We start from the raw sequence: 25,105 nt of genomic DNA, 5'->3' as shown, positions 1-25,105 counted from the left end.
TATGCATTGCTAAGAACTTAATTTGGACAACTTTAAAGACGATTTTCTCAGTATTTAGATTTTTTTGCACCCTCAGATTCCAGATTTCCAGTTGTATCTTGGCCAAATATTGTCCTATCCTAACAAACCATACATCAATGGAAAGCGTATTTATTCAGCTTTCAGATGATGTATAAATCAATTTCAAACAATTGAAATTTTAAAAAATTGACCCTTATGACTGATTTTGTGGTCCAGGGTCACAAACATCAGTTGTCACTATATCCCTCAAGGAAAATTCTTAGTAAGATGGTATTTAAATGCTTAGTTTTATGATCAAAGCTAGTTCTCATTGTACATTTCACTGATAATAACATTTTAACATGACTTTTTTTTTAAATGATGGATAATAAGTAAACCTAAGTTGCTTCAGTCTAGTAAGTGTTCATCTTAAAATATTACTAACAATATATAAGTTATTCATACGTTTATTTGAGAAAAATCAGTAAACTATCAATCAGATGACAGAAGGCATGTAGTAGATTGTGAACACCAGGCTTTTCAGCAAAGTTTTGATCATGTTCATAATTTAGATGCCTTTGATATTTTCACATCAAATATGATAAAGTAGGCTTTATAGGGTTAAACTTTTTGCAACATGCTGGGTTTTAAGTAGCTTACTGTAAATGACCTGAAAATATTTAATGTCAGCTTTGCCATACTTGGTTAAGGCTAATGCTAAATTTGAATGGTGGTGTGTGAGGGGAATCCTCATTTTCATGATCGTTCTGAGTATTTTCGTGATTAAAATGCAGTGGTTGCCTCTAATTTCAAATGCCTACAGATATTTTGGTTTAAGGCCAGTTTGCTTGATATAGGACAAATAACCAATTAATAAATTTGCTTTAAAAAATTGTTTTTAAAATAAAATCAGCAACCAGTAGGCTGACAGAATCAGCCAAATTGCTAGTTAAAGAAAAAACTGAATCTGAATTGGCCATGATCGGTGCATCACTAATTAAAATACTAAATAAAAGGCCTCAAATTGGAAGTGCAATCTGGGCCGTCTTTTGCTGTCAGTTCTTCAATAGGTAGATCTTGTCTTTCATAAAGGCCGAGGTCAGGGATCTTGGGCTTAAAAAGGTTGGTGACCACTGCTGAATAAGAACACAAACTACATTCAAGGGGCATGTAAGGACTGTTTCCCAGGAAAATTTGGATCCTGAAGTACAGACATCCACTAAACTGGCACAGAGATGACCAGCTGAAAGCAAAAGAACGGAGTACAAAAACACTATGAGAAAGAGAAAAAGTGAACGGTTACATAATGATCTGGCCACATCCAGAGCCCTACAGCAAGGTGGACATTTGCTTCCCTCAGACGAACACTGTGACTCACTGTCCCGTACAGAGACTGATAGGGGGACGACTTGTGCTACTGTTCTAATGTAGGAAAAATTGTTCCTACCTCGCTCTGACCTCACTCAAGCATCTAAGGTGGAAAAGGATGTGCTATAACCCATGCTTCTTTATAAACTTCAATTTTTGACAACTTTCTTGCACATATAGCTTAAGATACAGCTCATAATCGCTAAAACAGTGCTTTAATCCTTTAAAAAAAAATCTGTATTTTTAAAAATATTCACAATATACACTACTGTTCAAAGGTTTGTAGACAGTAGGACATTTTTGTTTTGAATCTTGAACAAAATATATCATGGTTTCCAACATATTAAGCAGCAACCTGTTTTCAACATTGATAGTAATCAGAAAAGCAGCAAATCAGCATATTAGAATGATTTCTGAAGGATCATGTGACACTGAAGACTGGAGTAATGATGCTGAAAATAAATTATATTTTAAAGTATACTAAAATAGAAAACAGCTATTTTAAATTGCAACAATATTTCACAATATTACTGCTTTAACTGAATTTGATCAAATAAATGCAGACTTTTCAAAAAGTTTAAAACATTACCAACCCCAAACTTTTTCAATAGTTATGCAGCTGCTACCGATCTCATTAAAACAGAAAGAGAGAGAGCATTGAAGAAAGAGCAAGTAAAGATGTCAGATCCAGAACCCCGGTGAGCCTAACAGACGATCTGTGTGAGGGGGCCGGAGACCCCTAAAACCATTAGTCTCACTCTGCTGTTCACAGCCCTTGAAGTCCTCTGGGAAAGGATGTGGTAAATTTATGAGGTTGACTCATGGCCAAACCAGCATAAATCTCATCAACGTATCTCAGACAACACCGTTCAGCAATTTAGTCAACCACTCAGTGACAGAAGCCAGAGGAGCAACAGGTTAGGGATGTGCAAACCTAACGGTGGATTGCCAAACCATTCCAGATGTGTTTCTTAGGGAAATTTAACAGTGTTTGTTTAATTTTTGTAATTTGCATCTTACAAAATCTTAGAGGTTCTGCAAGGACAAGAGACAGTAATAACGCAAGGTGCAATGCATGCTTGGTTTATGACTGATTAACCAAACAATGACAAATCAGTTCTTGGTTCACCAATCATAGATATGCAGGACATGAAACATTTCTTTCACATTGGATGGACTCATAATAAAGGACGGAGTGGGCGGAGTTCAGGAAATGTGAAGAATAAAACTGATTCAATCACAGTCTAGACTGGCCTTCACACATCTTACATCTTCCTCAGCTGACTACAAACACACAAAGCAAGGCCTTACGCAAATATGTAGGGCTGTCATAGTTACGAAACTTTGACAAGTAGCCTAATTGCAATTAATGATTTAATTGTTTTGTTCGTATCAGTAAATACTAACAAAGAAACAGCAAGTAACACATCAAATTAAACATGCATATTTTGAAGTAGAAAAACTCTGAAATAGTGTTTTCTAGTAAAACAAACTCCAATAATCTTTGTTTTACTTACAACTTCGAAAAATCATAGTGTACTATACTGAAATAAATGCATACAAAAAATATTGTGTACTTCAATACTGACTTAAAATTATTCCCTCAAATAATCACAATCAAATAATAACAGATCAGGCGATTAATCATGACAGACCTAAACATAGGGGTCAAGATTATGTCTGGCTAGAGATCATCAGAGTCTTCATGTCTTGTTCTAAAACTGTACAAACCAGCTGAATTACACAGAATCTTCCAGAAGGCACAAGATATCATAAGAGAACAACTTGTTATTTGAGGCTTGCTACGTTGCTAAAAAGTGATGGTTGCGCGTAAATTGGCACCAAATGCGAATGGGAAAATTAACATTGTGCATCAAGGCTGTGTGTGACCACTAACCAGGCCAAAGTACTCACACATTCCACCTCATCCTTACACAAAAACACACTCACACCGTCAGCTGAGGAAGCAAAGTTTTGCAGCGAGGTGAAAGAAGCACGCTTTGTGCAGTGATAAAAAAACCTCCAGGGATTAAACCACAAGGGCATCAAGCTCACAGCTAAAAAAATAAGTTCTTCAATCATACACAAAAAAAAAAGAAAAAATGAGAACGCGAAAGCGAGATGAGGGGTATTTCAGAGATGGATTATTAAAAAACATCAGTCAATGAAGGGGAAGTTGTATTGGGAATTTACAGGAGTCTCGACAGGTATTTTACAGACAAAAGCTGGTCTAACAGCGGCCTCTCCCTTGAGACCAGAACCACAGACAGATACTACAACAGGTGCTTTAGCTTAAAGAAAGTCTCTTTAATAAATCCCACTTTAGCCACTGAGCTGGATCTTGGGCCTAATCCTCTTTGGCGATCCTTGCGAATTTTCAATAAACTGCCAAGATGCCTACGGGTCAGAATCGACTGTGTCTTTCATCCTTCAGAGCTTGTAGGTCATTAAATCTTTAATGATCAGTTGGCAAATGCACATCAGTGATTATGGAAGCTCTTGGAAACCCACAAATTTCTCAGTCTGATTTTGATAGAGTGGGTTTGTTTTTAGCTGACGGTTCCTGGTGAGAAGCCAAGGCATCTAAATGTGATCACTATTCTCGTATTTATAACGTATTTGAATCCTGCCAGTAGTACCAAGTTAATGGGAAAACTGGGTCAGCTCGCCTCATTCTGTCCGGGTGAAGTGCCAAAGGCCAGAGTGGGCCTTTGGCACTCTGCATTTTGGAGAAGGATCGATATGATTCTGCATTGACAACAAATGCATAACTGTTAACTAATCACAAATAACAGATTGTCTGTAAGCTGAAAAATGTTGCATAACGTCCTGTCGACCAAGAAGTCTTCATCTGGTTGGTTTTTGAAGGCAGCACAAATGTGACCTTCACCTGGGTCACTGACACGAGACCAGTGTTGTTAGAGTTAACCACTAAAAACTGTTTTCATTAACTGAAATAAAATACAAATATTAGATGAAAAACAAAAATTATTAAATTGCTAAAAATAAAACTGACATCTAAATAGAAAAAAACAAAAATGATAAAACCACATGAAATTATTAAAACCTAAACTAAAAGTAAATCGAACACTAAAGCTAAATTAAAAATATGAATGAATACTATGATAAAATAAATATTACTAAAACATTGCACAAGTCTTACACATTCATTTATTCAAAATACATTAAAAATGACCCTCTTTTATAATGTTTTTACATTCTAAATTAAATGAGATTCTTTTTTAGACATAAACTCAAAAATATCAGGGTGATACAACTGTCCTGATATCATAATGAAGACAAAAGTCTAAATACAGAAATTAAATTCCTGAAAAGAAACCCTAAAATCATCTTTTATTTGCATTTCTTAGAAAAAAAGTTATATTTTAACAAAACAAGAAAAGATATCACAGAGGACTCCAGCAGACCTCCAAGACCATATGTCAAGATCAACAAATCTTTTAAAATATTAAAGAAGTTAGTCATAAAAATTATATTATTTTTTTAATATTATGATATTTATGAATTGATCATTGATGACAAAAAAATAAAAAGTATAATTAAAAACTTTAATTACATAATGAATAAGATGTTTGTAAGACCACATGACATTTTAGAGTCATTAAATTGAAACTTTTTTTTTTATTTGAGGAAAAAAAATTCAAAACCACATGAAACAGACATGAATACAAAAGGAAAATTTCTAAGAACATAATACAGGCGTTTTAAACTAGATTTTTCCTTTTCTGTATCTTGGACATTCGCATTTGTCATAGACTCTTCTACTAAGTGTTGCTGTAATAAAAAAAATCACTTGAATCTGTTGTAGATTATTAGGTGGAACATTATGATGCCTTAGGAGGCCTGTCTTAAGTCACTGACTCACTGGGCAGTTAGGCGGCCTTTGGTTTGGCCTGTCTGTGGCGAGCAGCAGTTTGCTTGTACTTCATTCAGTGTAGAGGCAGTGCTTAAATGAGGGCGAGGTCTTAAACATGCATACTGCAACATCACATGATTGCTCAGCGAGAGGTGCAGTCATGCAGAACAGAGCACACACACACACACACACACACACCCGGTCTCATTACAGCCCTCAGACAGGGTAGGCTGTATGAACAGGAGGACACCTTAGCCCAAAGCCCTGATCTCACTGAGTGTACACATGAAACACTGAAGATTCTGCAATCATCTACTTACCCTCATGTTGTTCCAAACCTGTATGACTTTCTTTTTCTGTGGCGAAAAAGGAGATATTTTGAAGACTGTGCTGGTTGCTCTTTTCCATGCCATTACAAGGAAGAAGGACTGAAGTTTTAAAGCTTCAAAAAACACTATAAAAGTGTCCTGAAGCTATATAAATTGGTTATCCACTGATAATTGTGTAACCCAGGAACCAATTTGCTAACGAATAATTCAGAATTGGATCATACAAATCTATTTTAGTTTTATTTATATACTATTACAGTATTTATTATTATTTTGAATTAGCTTTTATATTTTTTTAGTTTTTATTTTAATTTAAGTCATTTTGTTTTTTATTTTTATTAGCTATTGTTTTCTATTTGGCATTAATTTATATTTATTACTGTAGTAGTAAAGGCAGCATTTTTCATTTTCATCAATTAATGAAAATGATTTTTACTAGTTTTAGTTAACAATAACAACAGTGGTTCAAAGTTTTGATTCAAATGAATCGTTCATTACAACTCATTCATTGCTACTCTTTTCCATTAATAGGGCGGATTTCAAGATTGTCAGTATTTTGGTCTGATCCTTACACAACGCTACCATTTGATTTCAAGTTGACATGGAATATGGACCATTTTATGATACTTTCACGCCACTTTTGAGTCCTTTTTGAACCCTGAAAACTCCACTCTTCCCTCATGGCAACTGCATGGAAAAGAGCAAACAGCACATTATTCAAAATGTCTTCTTTTGTGTACTACATAAGAAAGAAAGTCACACAATTTTGAACAACATGAGGATGAATATGACTGAATTTTCATTATGGCTGCTTTGAATCACTCACATCAGCAAGGATCAGACATCATTCAACTTGAAGAACACTCAATTTTCGAAAGTTGTAACACGGCTCATGAATGTTTACAGAAAGGCTTATCTTTGCTATGTATCCACTTGATAGGAGAAGAGATAGTGTCTGTGTGCCGAATAGGCAGGGCCCTGCTGTTCTCCTCTTTGATTATCCTTTCATTCACTGTCACGAGTCTAGCGTCTAGTGCTCTGTTGATAATCTCGTTCAGAGAAGGCTCAGAACAGGGCCGTGCACAGGGGGGTGGCCCGGTGGCTACATCCACATTACAGTCAGTGGATGATTCGCTGAATTAATAATTTGGTAGTTTGTTATTGATATCATCTGTGAATCCTGAAAAATAAAATGTATCACAGTTTCCACAAAAATATTAATGTTTTCAGCATTGATAATAATCAGAAATGTTTCCTGAGCAGCAAATCAGCATATTAGAATGATTTCTGAAGATCATGTGACACTGAAGACTGGAGTAATGATGCTGAAAATTCAGAGAAATAAATTACAGTTTAACAGATATTCACATAGAAAACAGCTGTTTGAAATTGCAATAATATTTCACAATTTTTACAGTTTTTTTATCCAATAAATGCAGATAGACTTTCCAAAGCATCAACTTTTGAACAATAGTCTATTTCTGATTCTCATGCAGGAAACCAAACGTGTTCTGATTGTCATGACAACAGCAAAGTTTCACGCAGGGTGAGAAGCAGCATATTTTATATTTTTGTCGGTAAAGTGATTAAAAGTGATTACAACAAAATATCCACGTTCTTAGAATTAGAATGTCTGATCAAATTATTATACCCGATCAGATCTAACATAACACAAAATGAGCTGTTGTTGGCACACTTTGTAGACAAAAAAAAAATGCCTTCACAAAAAAGAAGACAGAGACAGAGAGAGAGAAAGAGCGAAGGGAGGCTGCTTAAGTCAGTTCAACATTGCAAACATGAATTCAAAGATCCAGCAAGCCAGCAGGTAAATCATCATATAGAATATTTAGCAGTTTGTCACACTTTAAATCTTGTAATTAAGTATATTTCCCATTATAATCACTTGTCTTGATACTAGTAATCTATAACACATCATATTTTATTAAAACCATATTAATAGTAGGCCTATAAATAGTTTAAAAATAATATAAATGTTGTAAATGAGTTGTTTATTTGTATAATATAGATTAATGCTGTAAAATATTAAAATAAATGTCTAATACTTATAGGGGAGAGTGGGCTCTTTTTAGCCATTTTTTACTTATGTGGTCCTCAAGGGAAAATGACACAGAAATACAAAGAAAGTATCTATCCTATCCTATCCTAATTAAAGTATTCCTATCATTTTAAATGATCAGAATGTATCTATGACAAAGGGTTCTAAAAATATGGCTTCTTATTAAAAAAAAGTGTTCTCATGGCTCAGTTTGCGTCTTATAAAAAACATCTACGATAAAGTCTGAAATTATTACAGAGTGTGCTGTCTTCTCTTTTAATTGTATATTTGTAACAACTGGATCATTTGTATTAACAAGCACCCACCCCCCTAGTGCCCCTTTTTTGGTTTGGGCCACTGCCCCTCAAAATGTCTGTGCACGGCCCTGGCTCCGAAAGCATGCATGCACAGCCACATGTGTTCTTTTTGTTTGGGAGTCTATGTGTGTGCTGCTGTGTGGGCGCGTGCTTGCATGTGCGCATCCCTCCTGTGGACCCATCTGTTACCGCTGTGGGCATTTTCAAATCTATCATATTTAGCCAAAAGATTCAATATTTTTAGCATGACGCACAGTCCTCTATGTACAGAACTCTCTTGTTTACTGAATCAAAAGGCAGTAAATATGTCTTGTTCTGTTCGAGTCGGACAGCAGGAGATCTCTTGGTGCTGAAAAGCTTGGGAAAACTATTTTCGAATGGATTACAGCAAAGCTCTGGCTACTTCCCAAAGTGGCAGGGAGCTTTAGAGACCAAAACACTCAATCTTTGAGGCAGGCTGAGATCCACATGGTTGTCACACCAACAAAGAACAAACAGCTAATGAATACCATCAAGACAATGTGGTTGCCATCGATGCAAACGCTCCTGAAAACCACTCACACCTAAATGGCAAGTATCCACACCATGGACACAGACAGCAGCATGGAGTCAGCAAAATTTAAATAAAAAAAACACTGCGCCTAGAAACCTTCAGAAACCATACTGAGAAGAAAACTAGCTTTTTCCTCAGGATGGTTAGTCAAGCTGATGCCCGTTACCAAATATAGGAACAGAATGACTAATTTCACTCGTAAGTCAAAAACCAGTCTGTGGCACCTCAACAAAAGATGACTCACCTCTATTGATGAACTGGGCAGGATGAGTTTATCTGTAATGGGGAGGAGAAAAACGAAAGAGAAACAAATGAGATATACATTATCATACTCAATGTTTTAAAATCATATATCTCAAAATATTCATAATATTTCATATATGTTACAATTTTATCAACGAGCATGGCAATAGGATATAACCTAGAACTAGATTTTTCCATTTCTGGGTAGTTGCTAATGTGTCATGTATTGTTAGGTGGTTGCTAAGGTGTTCTGGGCGGTTGCTAACACATTGCAAATGTGTTCTGGGCGGTTGTTAGTGTGCTGCTGTTGGGATCGTTGGACTGAATTTCTTCTGGATGGCTGCTATAGAGTGCAACAGTACTTTTTCCAGCGGCCTTGGTTCCAGAAGTATTTTTCCTATTTATTTTTCCCACAGGAATTTAAAAAAATTAGTTTTTTTTAGAGAGAGGAGAGAAGCAAAAATATGTTTAAAATTGGACTGAATTTCTTCTGGATGGCTGCTATAGAGTGCAACAGTACTTTTTCCAGCGGCCTTGGTTCCAGAAGTATTTTTCCTATTTATTTTTCCCACAGGAATTTAAAAAAAGGAGTTTTTTTAGAGAGAGGAGAGAAGCAAAAATATTTTAAATATCAGAAGAATAGACAAAGGTACAAGACTGTGTTTAACGGCTTTAATGCAGGAAAGAACTACAAAAAGTATTGTGAACAACATAATCAAATTAAAAACGATGCAGAAGTACTGTATAAAACTACTGATGTTGATTATGTATTTAGAAGTAATATATTTTGTTTATTGCAAAATATGCATATATCCACAAATTTTTAAGTAGTTTGAGAGTGTAGGGACTAGGGAGACCGACTGTTACATCATTTGCAGTGATTCATAGATTCATATTTGTTCATTTTGATTCTATGATTATGATTTCTTTGCAAAATCATGGGTAATATAGTTTTTCACCAGAAATTATACTATTAAACATGATTATAAAAAATAAGCTGAATATAAAAATAAAAAATTTATATAAAACAATAGGTTGAAAAAATGCAGGCTGATGGCTTCAACAGAAGCATATACAACCTCACAGATCACAGTGGGTCTATCTATTAGTGCTGTCAAAGGTCGTTACTGAAATTGAAAAATGTTTTAAAAAGTGCTCGGTGAAGAGCGTGAAGCGATGATCATTGTAGCCAATCACAGACATATCTGTTGAGCACGTTAACTAGTGATGCGCGGATGAGCTAAAACATCACCCGAATCCGCAGCTTCAAATAAATTATCCATCCGCCAACCGCCCGCACCTGTATTTTTGTCTGATTTAGATAACCGCACCCGATCATCACATTAGGGTTCGTACGGTCATGAAAAACCTGGAAAAGTCATTGAACAGCAATTTCCAGGCCTGGAAAGTTTTGTTAAAAATAAATAAACCCATTAAGTTTTTGAAAAGTCATGAAAATCTATTTCACAATCGGTCTTTGCACTTTTAGTTCACTGCTCAATGCAACGATACCTTCAAAATGGCGCCTCGGTGACATCACGCATAATAAACGCACGTGACTGACAAAGACCGCTCGCGTTTCGGGACAGTTGACAGAATTGTCAATTGCCTAATCGGTCATTGTTGCATAGTCACAACATTTTTTTTTTTTTCACATCTTTTTAAGCCATTCGGTAGGCTACTCGCACTCTCCAGAGGCGCTTTTCTGTGCGCACACAGTCACATCCAAAGAGCGCGCTGCTAGTACCAAATTGAGAAAGCACTGTCGGTTTTGTCTTAAGTTAATGTAAACAGTTGCGAAATAAAACGCATGAGTATCAGTATTGGATCCGTGAAATAGGTCTTGTGACAGCAGCCTAATAAAGCTGTGCCGTCTGTCATTAATGTTAATCAAACAACAAAAGAGAGAAAATCCCTCACTGCTCTTTGTCTAAATAATGTTTTGTTGAAAAACTTTTAATGTTAATTTACAGTTTATTCAATTTCTGTAGCCTATTTAAAACACGCTCATATTTTAGAAAATGCAGTTAATATTTGCATCATTAATGATTTATTTTATCCACCCGCAAATAATCAGAATGCATTTTTTTATTACCCGACCCGCGGATTATCCGCAGCGCCAGCAGATATAACCACCATCCGCGCATCACTAACATGAACAAAATGGCCAATCAGCGGTGTTTGAGAATCCGCACAACAGCGCTCAAAATGCTAGCGGGAATGCTGGTATCGTCACATTTTTAAATTTCAGTACCAACTGGTACCGACATCGGTACTTTTGACAACACTACTGTCTTTAATGGTTTATAAGTTATCATTTAAAAAAATTTATTTGTCTATGGAGAAAATAAATAAAATTTTTACTTCCGAAACCTGCCTGTCGCACTCTATTGTCCTGTTAGAACAGTTGGTTGCTATGGTGTTCTGGGTGGTGGCTAATGCATTGTTATGCGGTTCATAGGATGTTCTGAATGGGTTTATAGGTTCAAGTCAAAAGAGCCAAAAGAATCTCTAAATACAGTATTACTCTGGTCCATCTTTCAATGCAAGTCTATAGGGTTTTTGTTTGTTTTTCATTCCAACCAAAAATCTGAAAAGTAAATAGCACACCTCAACACGCCCCATGGTTTGAAGTAACATTCATTTCCAAAGCACAATGATGCAGGACGAGATGTGCGCTAAAGCTTAATACATATGATTATGCAATAATAACAGAGATGCTGACTTTAGCAAGCACGTTAATTAACAGCATCTTTCTAGAGAAGTGTGTAGTATGGGTTACAGCCATGAATACATTTCATTTAAGGGGAATTGACCATGACAAACCCCCTCCCCCATTTCTATATTACACAGAGGGACCCAGGGGTTCACCTCAGACAACCTTCACATGAAATAATTAACTCAGATCTGAGGCAGACAGAGAGGCAATTTGTGCCTGTTGAGCCTGAGATACACAACATCTACACAGGGGTTAGAACAATAATGTCTCTTTTAGCCCTTCCTTCAGTGGCACTGCAGGTATAATGTTACAGTGTTAAAAGAAAGAGACTCCTCTGGGATTGGCTGAGACGCAGAGTTCATTGCTGCCACTAATGAATGAACCCAGTGTCATTGCAACGGCCACTCAACAACTGAAACGCAAATATAACTGAAAATGTGCAAAGAAGTCTGAAACTGAATCCTCCTACAGTCTAACATGCACCATCCGGACACGAAAAACGTGTTTTTGAAGAGGTTCTTTTGTCTTTGCAAGACAGATACCAATTACATTGTTGTATGAAAACAGCCAAGTACTGTAATATTATCTTCCTATAAAGAAGAAAGGAGATCATTGGAAATAATTCATCCTTTACGTTGTGACTGACCTTGTTACCATGGAAACCCATTCACAAGGGTGTTTGACTCAATAGGAAAGAAACCAAAATTGGGACAAAAATGAAAAGGTCCAAATCCATGCTGCTAAAAATGACTCTGCATTTATTTATTTATTTTTTAATATTTATATTTTTGAGCAGAGTCAGACAATTATTTTAAAATTAATTTGAATTAATGAATTAATTTTAATTAATTAATAATTGTTAATAGAAAATACTAGCAACAAAATCTGTGACAAATATGCAATATATTCTAATGCTTGTGATGCAATCACAAAACCTTATAATAACAGAAAGTGAAAGCATTATCTATCTCAGATTAATCTAGATCTCTCACTTCAGGAGCTTCGGAGCTTACACTTTCATATTTCAGTTTTCTAGTTGGAACTTGGAATTCATGCTGTTTCCAGGTTTATGTTGTAGCAACTATAAATCTCTCTATAGCAGAAAAGGAGACATAAACATCAGTGAAGCATTGCCTGAAGCTTGGAGACAGACTTATTTACACATCACATCTCTAAGAGACTCTCAAACGGTTTTATTCAGTTTGAGGGACAGATCTATTCATCAGAGATAGATCACGACTGAAACTGGCAGGTTAACAACATACAGTCTGGTATCATTGGTCAGTCAGCGCAATTTGAACGTATCCACATTTGCCAGGCCAGCAAACTTCCCCAGGAGAGCAGAATTCAGCAGACTCTCATGTTACATAAGCACTGATTTTCTTGCCTGATAGGGACCATCTGATCTAATTATTTGCTTGACATTTGGCATTACACTTCTATACTTAATAAGGAAGCAAGAGACTAATCTTTTCACTTTACATCCTTAAAAATATTTTGTATAAACAGGGTCATAGACTATCAACTATATAACTATACTACGGCTGTCTTAAAGATGAATCAGCAGCTAACTGCAGGTCATTCACAGGTTAGTACTCAATGATTTCAAGCAGAAGAAACCTATGGAAGTGTCCTTTGGAAGTTAAATGTATAAGATACTAGCTATATAAAACAGCAAAAAGAAAGAAAGAAAGAAAAGCTCAAATAACTGACAGTCATGTCTAAAACCTTATTAGGGAGATGGAAGGATTGAGACATTCATCCCAATAATTATACTTATAACTAGCAGTCAGACTGACTCCCAAAGGAGAAACAGAGATGGAAGCCAAATCCAAAAGCCTCAGGCTAAGGACCCCAGATGAGATAATGCTTGCAAATTTAATTATAATAGTTCTGTCTGAGAAATCGCTCTCTCTAAATTATTTTTTTTAAATGATGATTTTGGAAAAAACAAATAGAAAACAGGTATTATCTATATTCAAAGCCTCACGCTATTTGTTCTCAAGTAAAATACATAGGCTAATTTTAACCGGTAATCTGATGGTATATTTTAATTTATAATGGTTTCATATTATTAACTTAGAACATTGCACTAAATAGGACTGGAAGTAGAGAATAACATCAGATATTTAGATGCGTTTAGCACATTAAATGTTCTACATGAATCATACTTGGTATTGTCATAATAGTGCATTCTGAACAATACATAAGCATGTCTAAATGTTGAATCACGATGGTAAGTATGCATGATATAACACCAGTACTAGGCCAAAGAGCAGGTCCCTATTGTTGCCCTCATGATTGAAGGTGCTTATGGATGAATCCATCTCATGGCCCCATTGTTTACAATGGCACAATGGTCGCCACAATTTAACCGGTTTTATGGAGAGGAAATGGTTTGTGTTGCAATGAATAATAAAATCAAAGCATAGGCTATAATATATATATATATATATATATATAATACTAAAGTAATCGGCGTAAAGCTAGAATTGAGGTGTAGGCACATTCCTATCTTTCTAAAAATGGCCTCCATTAATCATAATTTCGCTTATATTGACGTGTCAGTTGTAAATAAACGAGTCTCAATGCCGTTGTTGTTCAGCTGTTTTCATGGTGCGCCATTTAATGCGCATTTCCTTGGACTTCTCATGTAAACATTATGGTTACCTGTACTGCTCTGTTGATATAATTTAACAGTCCCGTCTTTCCGGATCCTCACATCTCCAGGACCCGCAATCCGTCCAGGTGGACTCCCACCCGTCTCTTTCCGTCTCTGTTTTTGAGTTAACCACCTGCAACACTGATAACAGACGGCCCAGGCTTGCTCCTCATTGATCGGTTGACTGTACAGAGTTAAAATCTCTTCCAAACACAATTCATCTTCCCCGTCCGTACAATCCATACTGATGTCTTCGGGTTTCGCCCCATCTCCGGGATCCTGGAGAGCCGACGGTGAGATTAACATTCCTTCATCAGTCATTCTTCTTCTCCGGGCTTCCCGAGAGCAGGAGAGACCGTGTTAGGGTGATGAAGAGACAGTCTGTTTACGTTAGGTCTGTCATCTAGAAGCACTGTGCGCGTGTCCGCCTCTGCTGCCCGTGTCGCTACTTCTGTTCTGAGCTCGAGCTGCTGCTGCTGTTCTGCTCTGAGACGCTCAGACGACTTTTCCGCATGGTCTCAGAGTCAGTCGTGTCCTCAGTCAGTCCTTTGACAATACAAACTATTAGAGAACATCTTAATCTTAAATGGCGACTTTTTCCACATTTTATAATAATGATAAGAACTTTAGAATTAGCCTAAATGCGTAGCCTTTCAGAAAATGGTTTGTTTACCTTGCTAAAAAAAAACAAGCTAACACAATTTAGTATACGCTACATATAGACTACACGTTAAATCTTGATCTAAATTTGTATGAAAACGTTTAATTTAAACGTATCATTTAAATGTTAACCTGTTAAATGTAAAACTATTTGGTATGCAAATATGGTTGGTACCAGTCAAATGGCCTGTGCTAAATTTATAGGCTAGACATTTAGTCTTAGATTGCCCAATTAAAGCTGATTAGTAAATAATTCAGCTACTGCACCCCTTTCTATATAAAAAGTTGTCAACTCAAAACGGCAAACTAAATTGAGGATTTAATGTAGGCTATGTAGGGGAGACACAGAGAGGGACCCTATTGGCTTAACCAATTAAAAATGAGTGACAGCTATGTAATTGAAATGTTAAAAACAAAAAAGGATTTACAGGATCTTTGAGGTTGTAAAGAAAAATAGGCATGTCTGGTTTATAATTTGATTTGCACTCTTGCTAATCAAACTGGTAAAATCTTAAACAGAAGGTTCTCTTGTTTAAGTTAATATAGGCTACTGTATAATATCCATACAAACTTTTTTTTCTGTATGTCAAAAAACTAAGACTTCACAGCTCATTTCTAGAGCAGCAAATAGCCTATTGCACAAAATCAGCAGAGACTTAAATCTGCCCCATTTGTTTTATTTATCCATTTATTTATTTTACTGGACATGCTCAATACAGAATAGTCACATTTCATGCAGCAGATGCTTTGCACATACAAATTTGCAGCCTCTCTCCCTGGAGTGTGAAGGTGACTACACAATGTGTCAGATATGTTTTCGAGTAAACTGTGTTTATGCATTTCTATATTTGGTATTGTACAAGCTGTTATGAATTGTAAAAACTTTTCCTACGTTTACCATTTTGAATTTCAATTGTTAAAAGTGAAATGAGGGTGATAAGGGATGGGATAATGATTATGTTGAACAGCTGAACTTAAAATTCATGCACAAAAACAATGTTGCACCTCAGCTCGTTAGTGGGCTCGAGGTAATAATAATGCTCATTGTACTTGACATAGTTTTGGGATAAGTTAAATATTTCTATAATAAATAGAGGTATTCACTATTTTAGACTATGTCTATTCTTAGTGTCTATTTTGTGATGCAGCCTTAAGGTCTGGTAAAACCGTGCACATGTAATGTCCCAATTTTTAAAAATGTGCTTTTTCCCCTGCATTAAATGTTTCATATTAATGTCACAGTGAATGTCTAAAACACAATAGTTCGTTTATTATGTAATGTGAGATAAACTGCTCTATCTAGTGGTTCCAGAGATTTTACAGCATTTAGCTGACCATATTAAATACTTGTGAATAAAGCAGGGTAAAAAAAAAAAAAGTCAGGCGAAATAAAATACATTTTAACTAAATAGTTCTAAATAGTCTAATAAATTAGAATGTAAAAAAAATAAATGTACTAAAATAACTAAAACTGAAATAATAATTAACTTTAAAAAACTATATTAGTCATATTAAAAATGAAAAAATATAATATCTCATTAGTACTAAAATAACACTGGACTAAGATGGGACAAAATCACATCTTGGTTAGGCTAGTCTGTTGTGTTTCTCCATGTCAAAGGCAAATAATGCAACTTTATTTCTCAAATTTAAAAAAAATTACTATGAAACTGAATCACCAATAAATATAAAATAAACAAATACCTTGTAATGTCCAGTAAATGCATATTTACAAGAATGAAAGCAATAAGTAATTGTGAGCGATAACTCCTATATGCAACATTATGAACATGTGCTTTGCTCAGTAACTCCTATGAGGAAATCAGTGTTGACTAAAATCTATATTTGCCAGGCTGATGATCAGATGCATCTTTTTAACCCATTTTTGCAACAAAACTTCAGCAAAGCATAATATTTCTATAAGTGTGCATTAATAGGATATAATCTCTTGTGAAGCTCTATTTCTCTTTACAGCGTATGGTTTCCTATATCACTGAACTCCTCTGGGTTTCAGAGTGTATCCTCCGCACCGCATCAGACGAAGATGGTTTTTTTCCCCTCATGGCTCCCCTGGGTGAGCCGCAGCATTGGATGAAACCCCTTTACAATGAGCAGTTTCCTCTTTGTGCGCTGTGTGTTTTGAGTCACTTATGTGCTGTAAAACACAAACAAGCTGTCACCATATATCGAATGAAAATCAGACTTAATGTTATTCGAACATTGACACAGCTGTTCTTTCAGTCTGCTATGTCTCGACATTGTCAAAACCCTGAAGTTTGAAGAATTATGCATGAGACCTTTGAAAGTATTTCATAAATAGCTGGCAGTTTTATATTCAGTGACCGAAACCTCATGACTGCAGGATGTTTTTTGATGGTTTGCGCGGGTGCTGGAAGTCAAAACCTGCTTTCCACATTGAGTGCCTGCATTAACCATCTGCCTGCCTCGGTCTCCACAGGATCTGGCCTCCATGCCTCTACCTGAGGAAGTGACAATCATATTTCACAAAAAGCTTCTTTTTGCCTAATTAAAAACTATTTTAAGACTAAGAGACATTTCAGAAGAGAATAATCAAGCCAAACAAACTTTGATTTTAATTCAGAACAAGCTCTATAAAACCTCAGCATCTTAAAGCTACAGACTTTTGCATTTAAATCAGATAAACAGCCTATAGCCTATTTTCAACCGTATGTGTATGCATTTTATAACCTATTACGTTTAGCAAAAACAGCATATACCTCATAGTTTTGCATTGTCTTTATTAATAAGATGGCTAGATTCTAAACCATTATGGGCTCAGCGAAAGACGAGTGTTCAGTGTTGGACCACACAATCCCTCGAAGGACAGATTTTAAAACCCCTGAAAAACCTTCATTTGTAAACAAATTAAACCAATTGTGAGATTCTGAGACTTCTTATTAGAAATCTAATCTGATCTGCAGGAATGATGAAGGAATGAGGCAGTGAGAGGAAGGTACTAACAGAGAGGTAAAAAGTAAAGATAAACAGTAAGTGTTTAATAAATTATTGGGTACAGTCTCTGTGAAGCAGGATGGAATGGTGCACTGGAATTTGCATTCTATTTGAATTCAAGGAGGTTGCAGTCGATCTTGTAGTAAACATACGGATAGTACTCTTGCTGGCTGAGATTCAGACCCGGGATGTCCATAGATGCCTAAAACACAACAAAAATTAACAAATCAGCTGTGATGTAGAGATATCTTCAATTAGGCCAGTTTCTTATGCTCACCAAAGTTGCATGTACAGGTGCATCTCAATAAATTAGAATGTCGTGGAAAAGTTCATTTATTTCAGTAATTCAACTCAAATTGTGAAACTCGTGTATTAAATAAATTCAAAATTAAAAGAACCAAAGACTTAAACTACTTCAGTCTGTGTGCATTGAATTGATTTAATACACGAGTTTCACAATTTGAGTTGAATTACTGAAATAAATGAACTTTTCCACGACATTCTAATTTATTGAGATGCACCTGTATTTGATCCAAAAATACAATATATACAGTAATATTGCCAAATATTATTAGAATTTCAAAGAACTGTTTTCTATTTGAATATATAATTTAAAATGTACTTTATTCCTGTGATGGCATTTCTGTGGTGAATTTCATTAGCCATTACTCCAGTCTTTATTGCCCTATGATCCTTCAGAAGTCATTATCATTTGCTGCTTAAAGGGATAGTTCACCAAAAAATGAAAATTCTCAACTTCAAGTTGTTCCAAACCTGTATGAGTTTCTTTATTCTGCTGAACACAAAAATATATATATTTTGTAAGTTGCTGGTTCCCATTGACTTCCATCGTATTTTTTTCATACTTTGGAAGTCAGTGCCTGCCAGCAAATGTTTGGTAACTCAAAATATCTTCTTTTGTGTTCAACAGAAAAAAGAAACGAATACAGGTTTGGAACAACTTGAGGATAATGACAGAATTTCCACTTTTGGGTGAACTATCCCTTTAGTTTTATCAATTATTATTGGTGCTCAATTATTAACGGTTCTTATTATTATCAATGCGGTTTAATAATTTTGTGGAAACTGATACATTTTTCAGAATTTTATGATGAATAGACAGTTCAAATGAACAGCATTTATTTGAAATATAAATCTTTTGTAACATTATAAATGTCTTTACTGTCACTTCTGATCAATTTAATGCATCCTTTCTGAATAAAAGTATTAATTGTTTTGATCTTATTTACCCCAAACATTTGAATGGTAGTGTATCACAAAAACTGTTTTCAACATTGATAATAATATACAAAATGTTTTTGAGCAGCAAATCAGATTATTAGAATGACTTCTGAAGGATCATGTGAGTAATGATGCTGAAAATTCAGCTTTGCCATCACAGGAATAAATTGCATTTTTAAATATTTTTATATATTTTAAAATGTAATGTATTCTTGTAATGGTAAAGCTGAATAGAAACCAGTTATTTTAAATTGTAAAGATATTTCACATTATTACTGTCTTTACAGTATTTTTGATCAAATAAATGCAGCCTTGGTGAACATAAGAGACTTCTTTTAAAAACATAAACTTGATTATTACTCACATCAATAACAGTAGCACTGCTGTCCAAGTGTTTGTAAAGGTCCTGCAGAACTTCTCTCAGTTTCTTTACATTCTTCCTGTTGGGCTGAAGCAGCATGGCCTGGAAATTGACTGGCAGCCCATACCTGTTAAATACACATATGCAGGTCTTACATCAGACAATCTACATCTATGTATGAAACAGATTCATATGCTTTAAACAGATTTGTACACACTACCTCAAGACTGACTCTGTAAAAACCCGAAGTGCCTTGATGTGTATCCATGCAATGAAAGCCTCACTGAAGTTTACTTTAAGCCAACGCACCAAAGGACCCTGAGGTGCAGAAGCAGATTGACCGTTGTTAACATTACTTATCTTTTCTCTTTCTTATTACTTCAAATGAAGACTAATCAAGGCCCAGGGCCTCTCAAGCTGGCTGTGAGGTTGAGGAGTTTTGAGGTTACTCATCAACAACATTGTGGAGGATTTTATAATGTTCAAAAGTGAATAAAATTTAGTCAGCTGCACGCATACAAATTGCTTTTTCTTGTCAGTGGAGAGGCGAGTCATCTCCTCTTTGTCTGCTTTCATCTCCTCTTCATTGTACTGAAAATCACGCACCATGAACCTGAAAATCAGAAACATAGGGTCAAGGCAAGCTTTCCTCTGATTCAGCTGAAAGACATGATGGCATCAGTGAACACTCAAACACATTGTGAGACATTACAACAATCTTACAGCAGTCTGTCATTCATAATCTGAGAATCTATTTACACTGATTCTTGAAGTATGGGACAAAACTGTCTTCAGAACTGAAAAACTTCAAATGCACAGAGGTTTTATTTTGGATTAAACAAATACTTTTATTCAGCTAGGATGCATTAAATTGATCAAATGTGCCAATAAAGACAAAAGATTTCTATGTCAAATGAATGCTGTTCTTTTGAACTTTCTATTCATCAAAGAATCCTGAAAAAACGTTATCATGGTGTTTACAAAAAATATATAAAGCGGTTTTCAACCGTTAATTTATAATAATAAGAAATGTTTCTTGAGCAGCAAATTAGAATGATTTCTGAAGGATCATATGACACTGAAGACTGGAGTAATGATGCTGAAAATTCAGCTTTACCATCACTGGAATAAATTACATTTTAAAATATATTCAAACAAATATTACTGTTTAATATTTGTGAATATATATTTAATATTTGTGTAATACAGTAATATTTGTGAATATATATTCACAATATAACTGTTTTTTTTTACTGTATTTACCAAATTAATGTAGCTTTCATGAGCATAAGAGACTTCTTTCAAAAACATAAACAAATCTTTTGAACAGTAATACTTTCACAAATCTGCCATTCAAATACACTTAAGGAACTGAGACTACAGGAAACAGATTTTCAGCTCCAATTGACAAAATAACAACTACAGACTGTGAAGCTTCAAAGACTTACTTGTTTTCTCTTGCTTTGTGTTTGAAGTCATCAATAGCCTTCCTGAATAGTGTAACACTAAACAGCCCACTGTCTTGGTCTTCAAATAAAAGCCTAACAGAAGAGCAGATGAAAAATCTGAGTTGAGATCAGTCACTATCACCATCAAAGAGCAGCATTTTCCCTTATTTAACACATATAAGCTTTGAATATTAAAAGCATGAATTCCATTGCAACATGAGGTCTATACTGCGTACTTATTAATGTGAAAAAAATATGATTTCTAAAAAGCATAACTATTTGAAGGTTATTTCTAACTTCTTTCTCATTAAGATTATAACCGTTTTTACACTAGCACAGTTTTTCTCCATGTCTGTCAGGCAGGACAGCACTGCCATAGACCTTTTATTCATCTTCCTTAATGCACCGGACAGACAGTTCTTGTCAGGTTCACAGTTTCATGTTTTGTTGCCTTTTTAATGAGGTATATTCAAAGTCTTGGAAATGTTCTTTGCACTGAATGAAACTTGTCCTTAGTGTTGTTGAATCTCCTTGAAATGTTCCTTGGACTTCACTATGGTTTCTTGTAGAGTTGATTACTTCAGATTAATTGAGCACATAAAGGAGTGCACAATGTTTTCGGAAAGCATAGTTTATGTGCAGATGCGCATTGTACTGTAATGCCTGTATTTCTGTGCGTCACAGCAATAACAGAAGGGCATGGTTTCCATAGACACTGTCTGCCGAGTTTACATGTCCACAAAAAGCAAAGCGTAATGATGTCAAGCTTTAAATACAGGCAACAGAGAGTTCATAATTCTATACTTTAGGTTAATTAATTTTAAGATCGTCATTGAATTTTACTCACTTTGTGGATCTTGGAACCACCATTTCAGAAAGAGTTTCATATGTCTTCTGCCAGTCAGGATAACTCGTCCTTTTTAGGCCATAAAATTGACAAAAATAAGTTTTGCAAAGGTAACAACATATAATTTAAAAAAATGTGTTCATTCTGAATTATAGAGATTCACCCAAACATGAAAACTCTGTCATCATTTACTCACACCTTCTGCAGAATGCAAAAGAAGATATTCTGAATATTGTTGGCAAGAAAAAAAGTTATGGCTCCCACTGACTTCCATAGAATGGACAAAAAGTTCAATGGAAAACGTCAATGGGAACAGAAACTGTTTTCTGACCGACATAATTTAAAATATCTTTTGCATTCCACAGAATAAAGGAACAACACGAGGGTGAGTAAATATTGACAGATTGATTTTTAATCCAATGAAGAAACATTTTAAAAGCACAAAATACAAAGAAGCACAAATACTTCAGCTTGACTTACTTTGGAACAACTACAAGTAGAGTAATAAGGTATTCAGAGTCCAGAACAAAATCCTCCTTCTTGACTATATCAGCCAAACTCCTAGTCAAAATACTCCCTCTAGTGGACAAGACATGTTATTATGTTAAAAAATGATTAATGTCACACAGAATGTCACAAATAAATTAAGAATATGAAACTCCTCCCACTTACACATTCTTTCTCTCCAGGCTCTGCAGGTTTCCCTTTAGGCTGTTATAAGCTGAAGCTCTGGCTTTAAGATCATTGTCAATCTGACTCACTTGCTAAGAACAGAGAACCAAAAAAGGAAATTTAATGAAAAATAAATTACACTCCTTGTATTATAAACAATGACAAAATAGTTTAACATGCGTCACCTTGGACATGATCTCTGAGATGTTCTTAAGGGACTGTTTGATCGGATACTTGGCCATATCCCAGTGAAACCGTGTAACATATGTGACCAGATCAACTGTATGGAAACAATTATTCATTATAGATATGTATAATTATATAAAATAAGATTTATGAGTTAATATACTAGGACATTCAACTATGACTGACTACCCTAGTGAAAAAATATATACTAAAATGTATTTGAAATACATTTATTTTGTGCTAAGTATACTACAAATACATTTACTTATTTATGTGCTTAATAAAAATACCCTGCAATTGTACTTTTAGTATACTAAACTGGTATACTTAAAGTCTGCTTAATTGGAACAACTAATTTTATGCTTAAAATATCTTGCATTTAAAGACTGATATTATACAGAGATCACACAATCCTTATTTATAGTAATATTAAAACACATTTTAGGCATAATATAGGAAATGTGCATTGTGCAATAAAGAAATACTCCAAATAAATTTTAATTACAATTTTATATCAGTCTTAAGTGATATGTCAATAAATATGTTAATCGATTTGAAGTATACTTAATATGAAATAAAGAAATGTATTTTAAATAAATTATGGCATAGTTTTTTTTTACTGGGGTAGACTATGGAGGATTACGTCTTTCTCTTTGAAAAATTGTATATAAATGTTAATATGACATTAGTAGCTGTTAAATGTTTATGTGATTGTGATAATCAAAAGTAGTATTGTTTGCCATCAATATTGTGGTTAGCATGTATTGAAGATTTTAAGTTCACTTGCCTCCATTGGCCAAAAGATTCTCCTGAACTTTATCTCGACTGTCCTCTAACACATCCGCCATGTACTGGGCCACTTTCCTCACTACGCTGGAAAATAAATAAATAAATAAAAATAACAGCAGCACATATACATTTAAATATATATAGAGAACTTTAACATTACAGAAGCTTAACAACCCCATTAAGGGAATTTTGGGAACTATGAGACTGTACCAAAAGCAGTGTGTCATTGATAATGCACAAAATATAATAAAAAAAATTTTTTTAAATCAAATGTATGCATTTTGAAACTGAACACTCTTGTAAAAAAGTCAAATGTAGACATGAAACCTCTCTACGAAAGAGTCCAATTTGGCAAGCTCATCAGACAGCCCTACAAGGACATCCAGAGTACCCACCTGTTGAGAAACACCACCAAAACTCATTAGACAAATGAGAAATGTCAAATATGTGTTGTAAATAAACCAGTGTTTTAACTGAAATAGAAAAGGGCGAGTCATTTACTTTCAGTTCAGGTATGTTGAACTTGTGGTTAGTGGACAGGTTGGTCTGGCTTGTGGCCATGTTCATCTTGTCCCATGTCTGCTGGCAGGTCTTCTCTCCAGGAGCAGAGATCAGCCAGAACTCTGTCATGATGGCTGCTCAAATAATCACGGAAAGGGTCCTAAAACATAGATCAAATTCTCATACCATATGAGACACTTCAGCCAAAAAAAAAAACCTGTCAAATAAATTACAGAGGTCCTTTCAAGGTTGACCATATACGCAAATTCACACTTCTCCATTTCATTCCATAAATATGACTAGTCACGAGTCATCAGCAGATAAAAGCTATCCTGCTGTTAATCGCGTTTAAAAATTGAACACATAATCTTTAATCGTAAGAGTGCACACTGATATGGTTTACGTATCCGTGATGTGATGGGTTAAATGCGCTTTTTTATGTCTGTGAATATTGTATGAGCAGGGTTTACGCCTGTCACGACTATCAAATTGAAATAATTCTTTCGCGATACTTACCGATTATATAAATCCCTTCAGTAAACTACAAAATAATCTGTTAATATTGGAAGTTGTTTTAATAAAACATTGCTGAAAATACAGTTAAATGAGTCGCTGTTGAAAACCCTTCGGACAGCATCACACTTCCAGTCAGCTGATCAGAGGAGCTTGTGTTTCGTTCAGCTCACAATGCGTTCAGAATGCGCAATGTGGGTATTTTTGACCCCTTCAAATAACGAACATGAATTATAATTAATCAATATATTTTTTAAAGTAAGAGTTTTAAGATATTTTAGCTGCTTTAAGGATACGTTTGTTTTTTTTTAATTTTCAATAATATTTTCAATAAATTATTTTTTTTTAAATGCCACAAAACTTGGAGGAGCTTTAAGAAATCTACATTAACCTCCCGAGAACCATAAAAAAAGTTTTGTGAATTTTGTTGTTTTTTATGTCATTACATTGGTTGGAGCATAAGAAACAAATGGTGATAAAACATTTTTGATATGCACACGATATAAATAAGAGATTGATTGTGTAGTTAGTCCACTGATCTAGACTATAATAGAGAATATCGGGTTGCTGATGTCTGGGCTTATTTATTTATTTTTAAATGACATGAGACTTTGTGACTTCCTGCACTTGCTATACTTTATACTTCAGTATAGTAAAAGTACTCAGATTTGGTATTATACTCATTTTATAATAAATTCAAGACATGACAAACACTAGGGAGATGAAATGGCAACTGAACTAATGAGTGATTCTCTGCTTCCATCTACTGATTATAATGGTAATTTCATG

The 25,105-nt window shown here is 34.9% G+C and overlaps 2 protein-coding genes across 5 annotated transcripts in view; both read right to left on the bottom strand.

Moving 5' to 3' along the window:
* The window catches only part of spire1a (spire-type actin nucleation factor 1a), a 50,622-nt gene extending 35,777 nt beyond the window's left edge, over positions 1-14,845 (bottom strand). For 3 of the 4 annotated variants that reach the window (XM_016514890.1, XM_016514898.1, XM_016514907.1), the window contains exons 1-2: positions 14,133-14,844; positions 8,745-8,776 (exon numbers count right to left, since the gene is read on the bottom strand). In XM_016514890.1, the coding sequence (XP_016370376.1) occupies positions 8,745-8,776; positions 14,133-14,445 (345 nt within the window). In that variant the 5' untranslated portion in view covers positions 14,446-14,844. Of the gene's footprint in view, positions 1-8,744; positions 8,777-14,132 lie in introns of all 4 variants that reach the window. The other variant, XM_016514881.1, reaches the window with a different exon arrangement.
* Positions 14,846-17,573: 2,728 nt separating this feature from the next.
* LOC107710139 (V-type proton ATPase subunit C 1-B) lies at positions 17,574-24,494 on the bottom strand. The gene is made up of 13 exons (XM_016514872.1): positions 24,320-24,494; positions 23,804-23,963; positions 23,630-23,697; positions 23,301-23,386; positions 22,513-22,607; positions 22,328-22,419; positions 22,136-22,234; positions 21,656-21,724; positions 20,809-20,901; positions 19,880-19,973; positions 19,581-19,678; positions 19,364-19,487; positions 17,574-17,959 (listed from the first exon to the last, which is right to left on the bottom strand). Exons 2-13 carry the CDS (start codon positions 23,930-23,932, stop codon positions 17,864-17,866), a joined length of 1,143 nt encoding a protein of 380 aa, XP_016370358.1. The 5' UTR covers positions 23,933-23,963; positions 24,320-24,494; the 3' UTR covers positions 17,574-17,863.
* Positions 24,495-25,105: the final 611 nt, after the last annotated feature.

Source organism: Sinocyclocheilus rhinocerous, unplaced genomic scaffold (genome assembly GCF_001515625.1).
Source record: "Sinocyclocheilus rhinocerous isolate Xijiao unplaced genomic scaffold, SAMN03320098_v1.1 scaffold492, whole genome shotgun sequence".
NCBI classification, from domain to species: domain Eukaryota; kingdom Metazoa; phylum Chordata; class Actinopteri; order Cypriniformes; family Cyprinidae; genus Sinocyclocheilus; species Sinocyclocheilus rhinocerous.
This window is presented reverse-complemented; position numbering and strand designations above follow the sequence as displayed.

Bases quoted from the DNA above. Each gene is read 5' to 3' on its own strand.
- LOC107710139 (XM_016514872.1), bottom strand. From the start codon at position 23,932: ATGACAGAGTTCTGGCTGATCTCTGCTCCTGGAGAGAAGACCTGCCAG. The intron at 21,725-22,135 runs GTAAGTCAAGCT...TGGCCTAAAAAG, and splicing joins CTACTTGTAGTTGTTCCAAA to GACGAGTTATCCTGACTGGC. The intron at 19,488-19,580 runs GTAGTGTGTACA...TGTATTTAACAG, and splicing joins TTTACAGAGTCAGTCTTGAG to GTATGGGCTGCCAGTCAATT.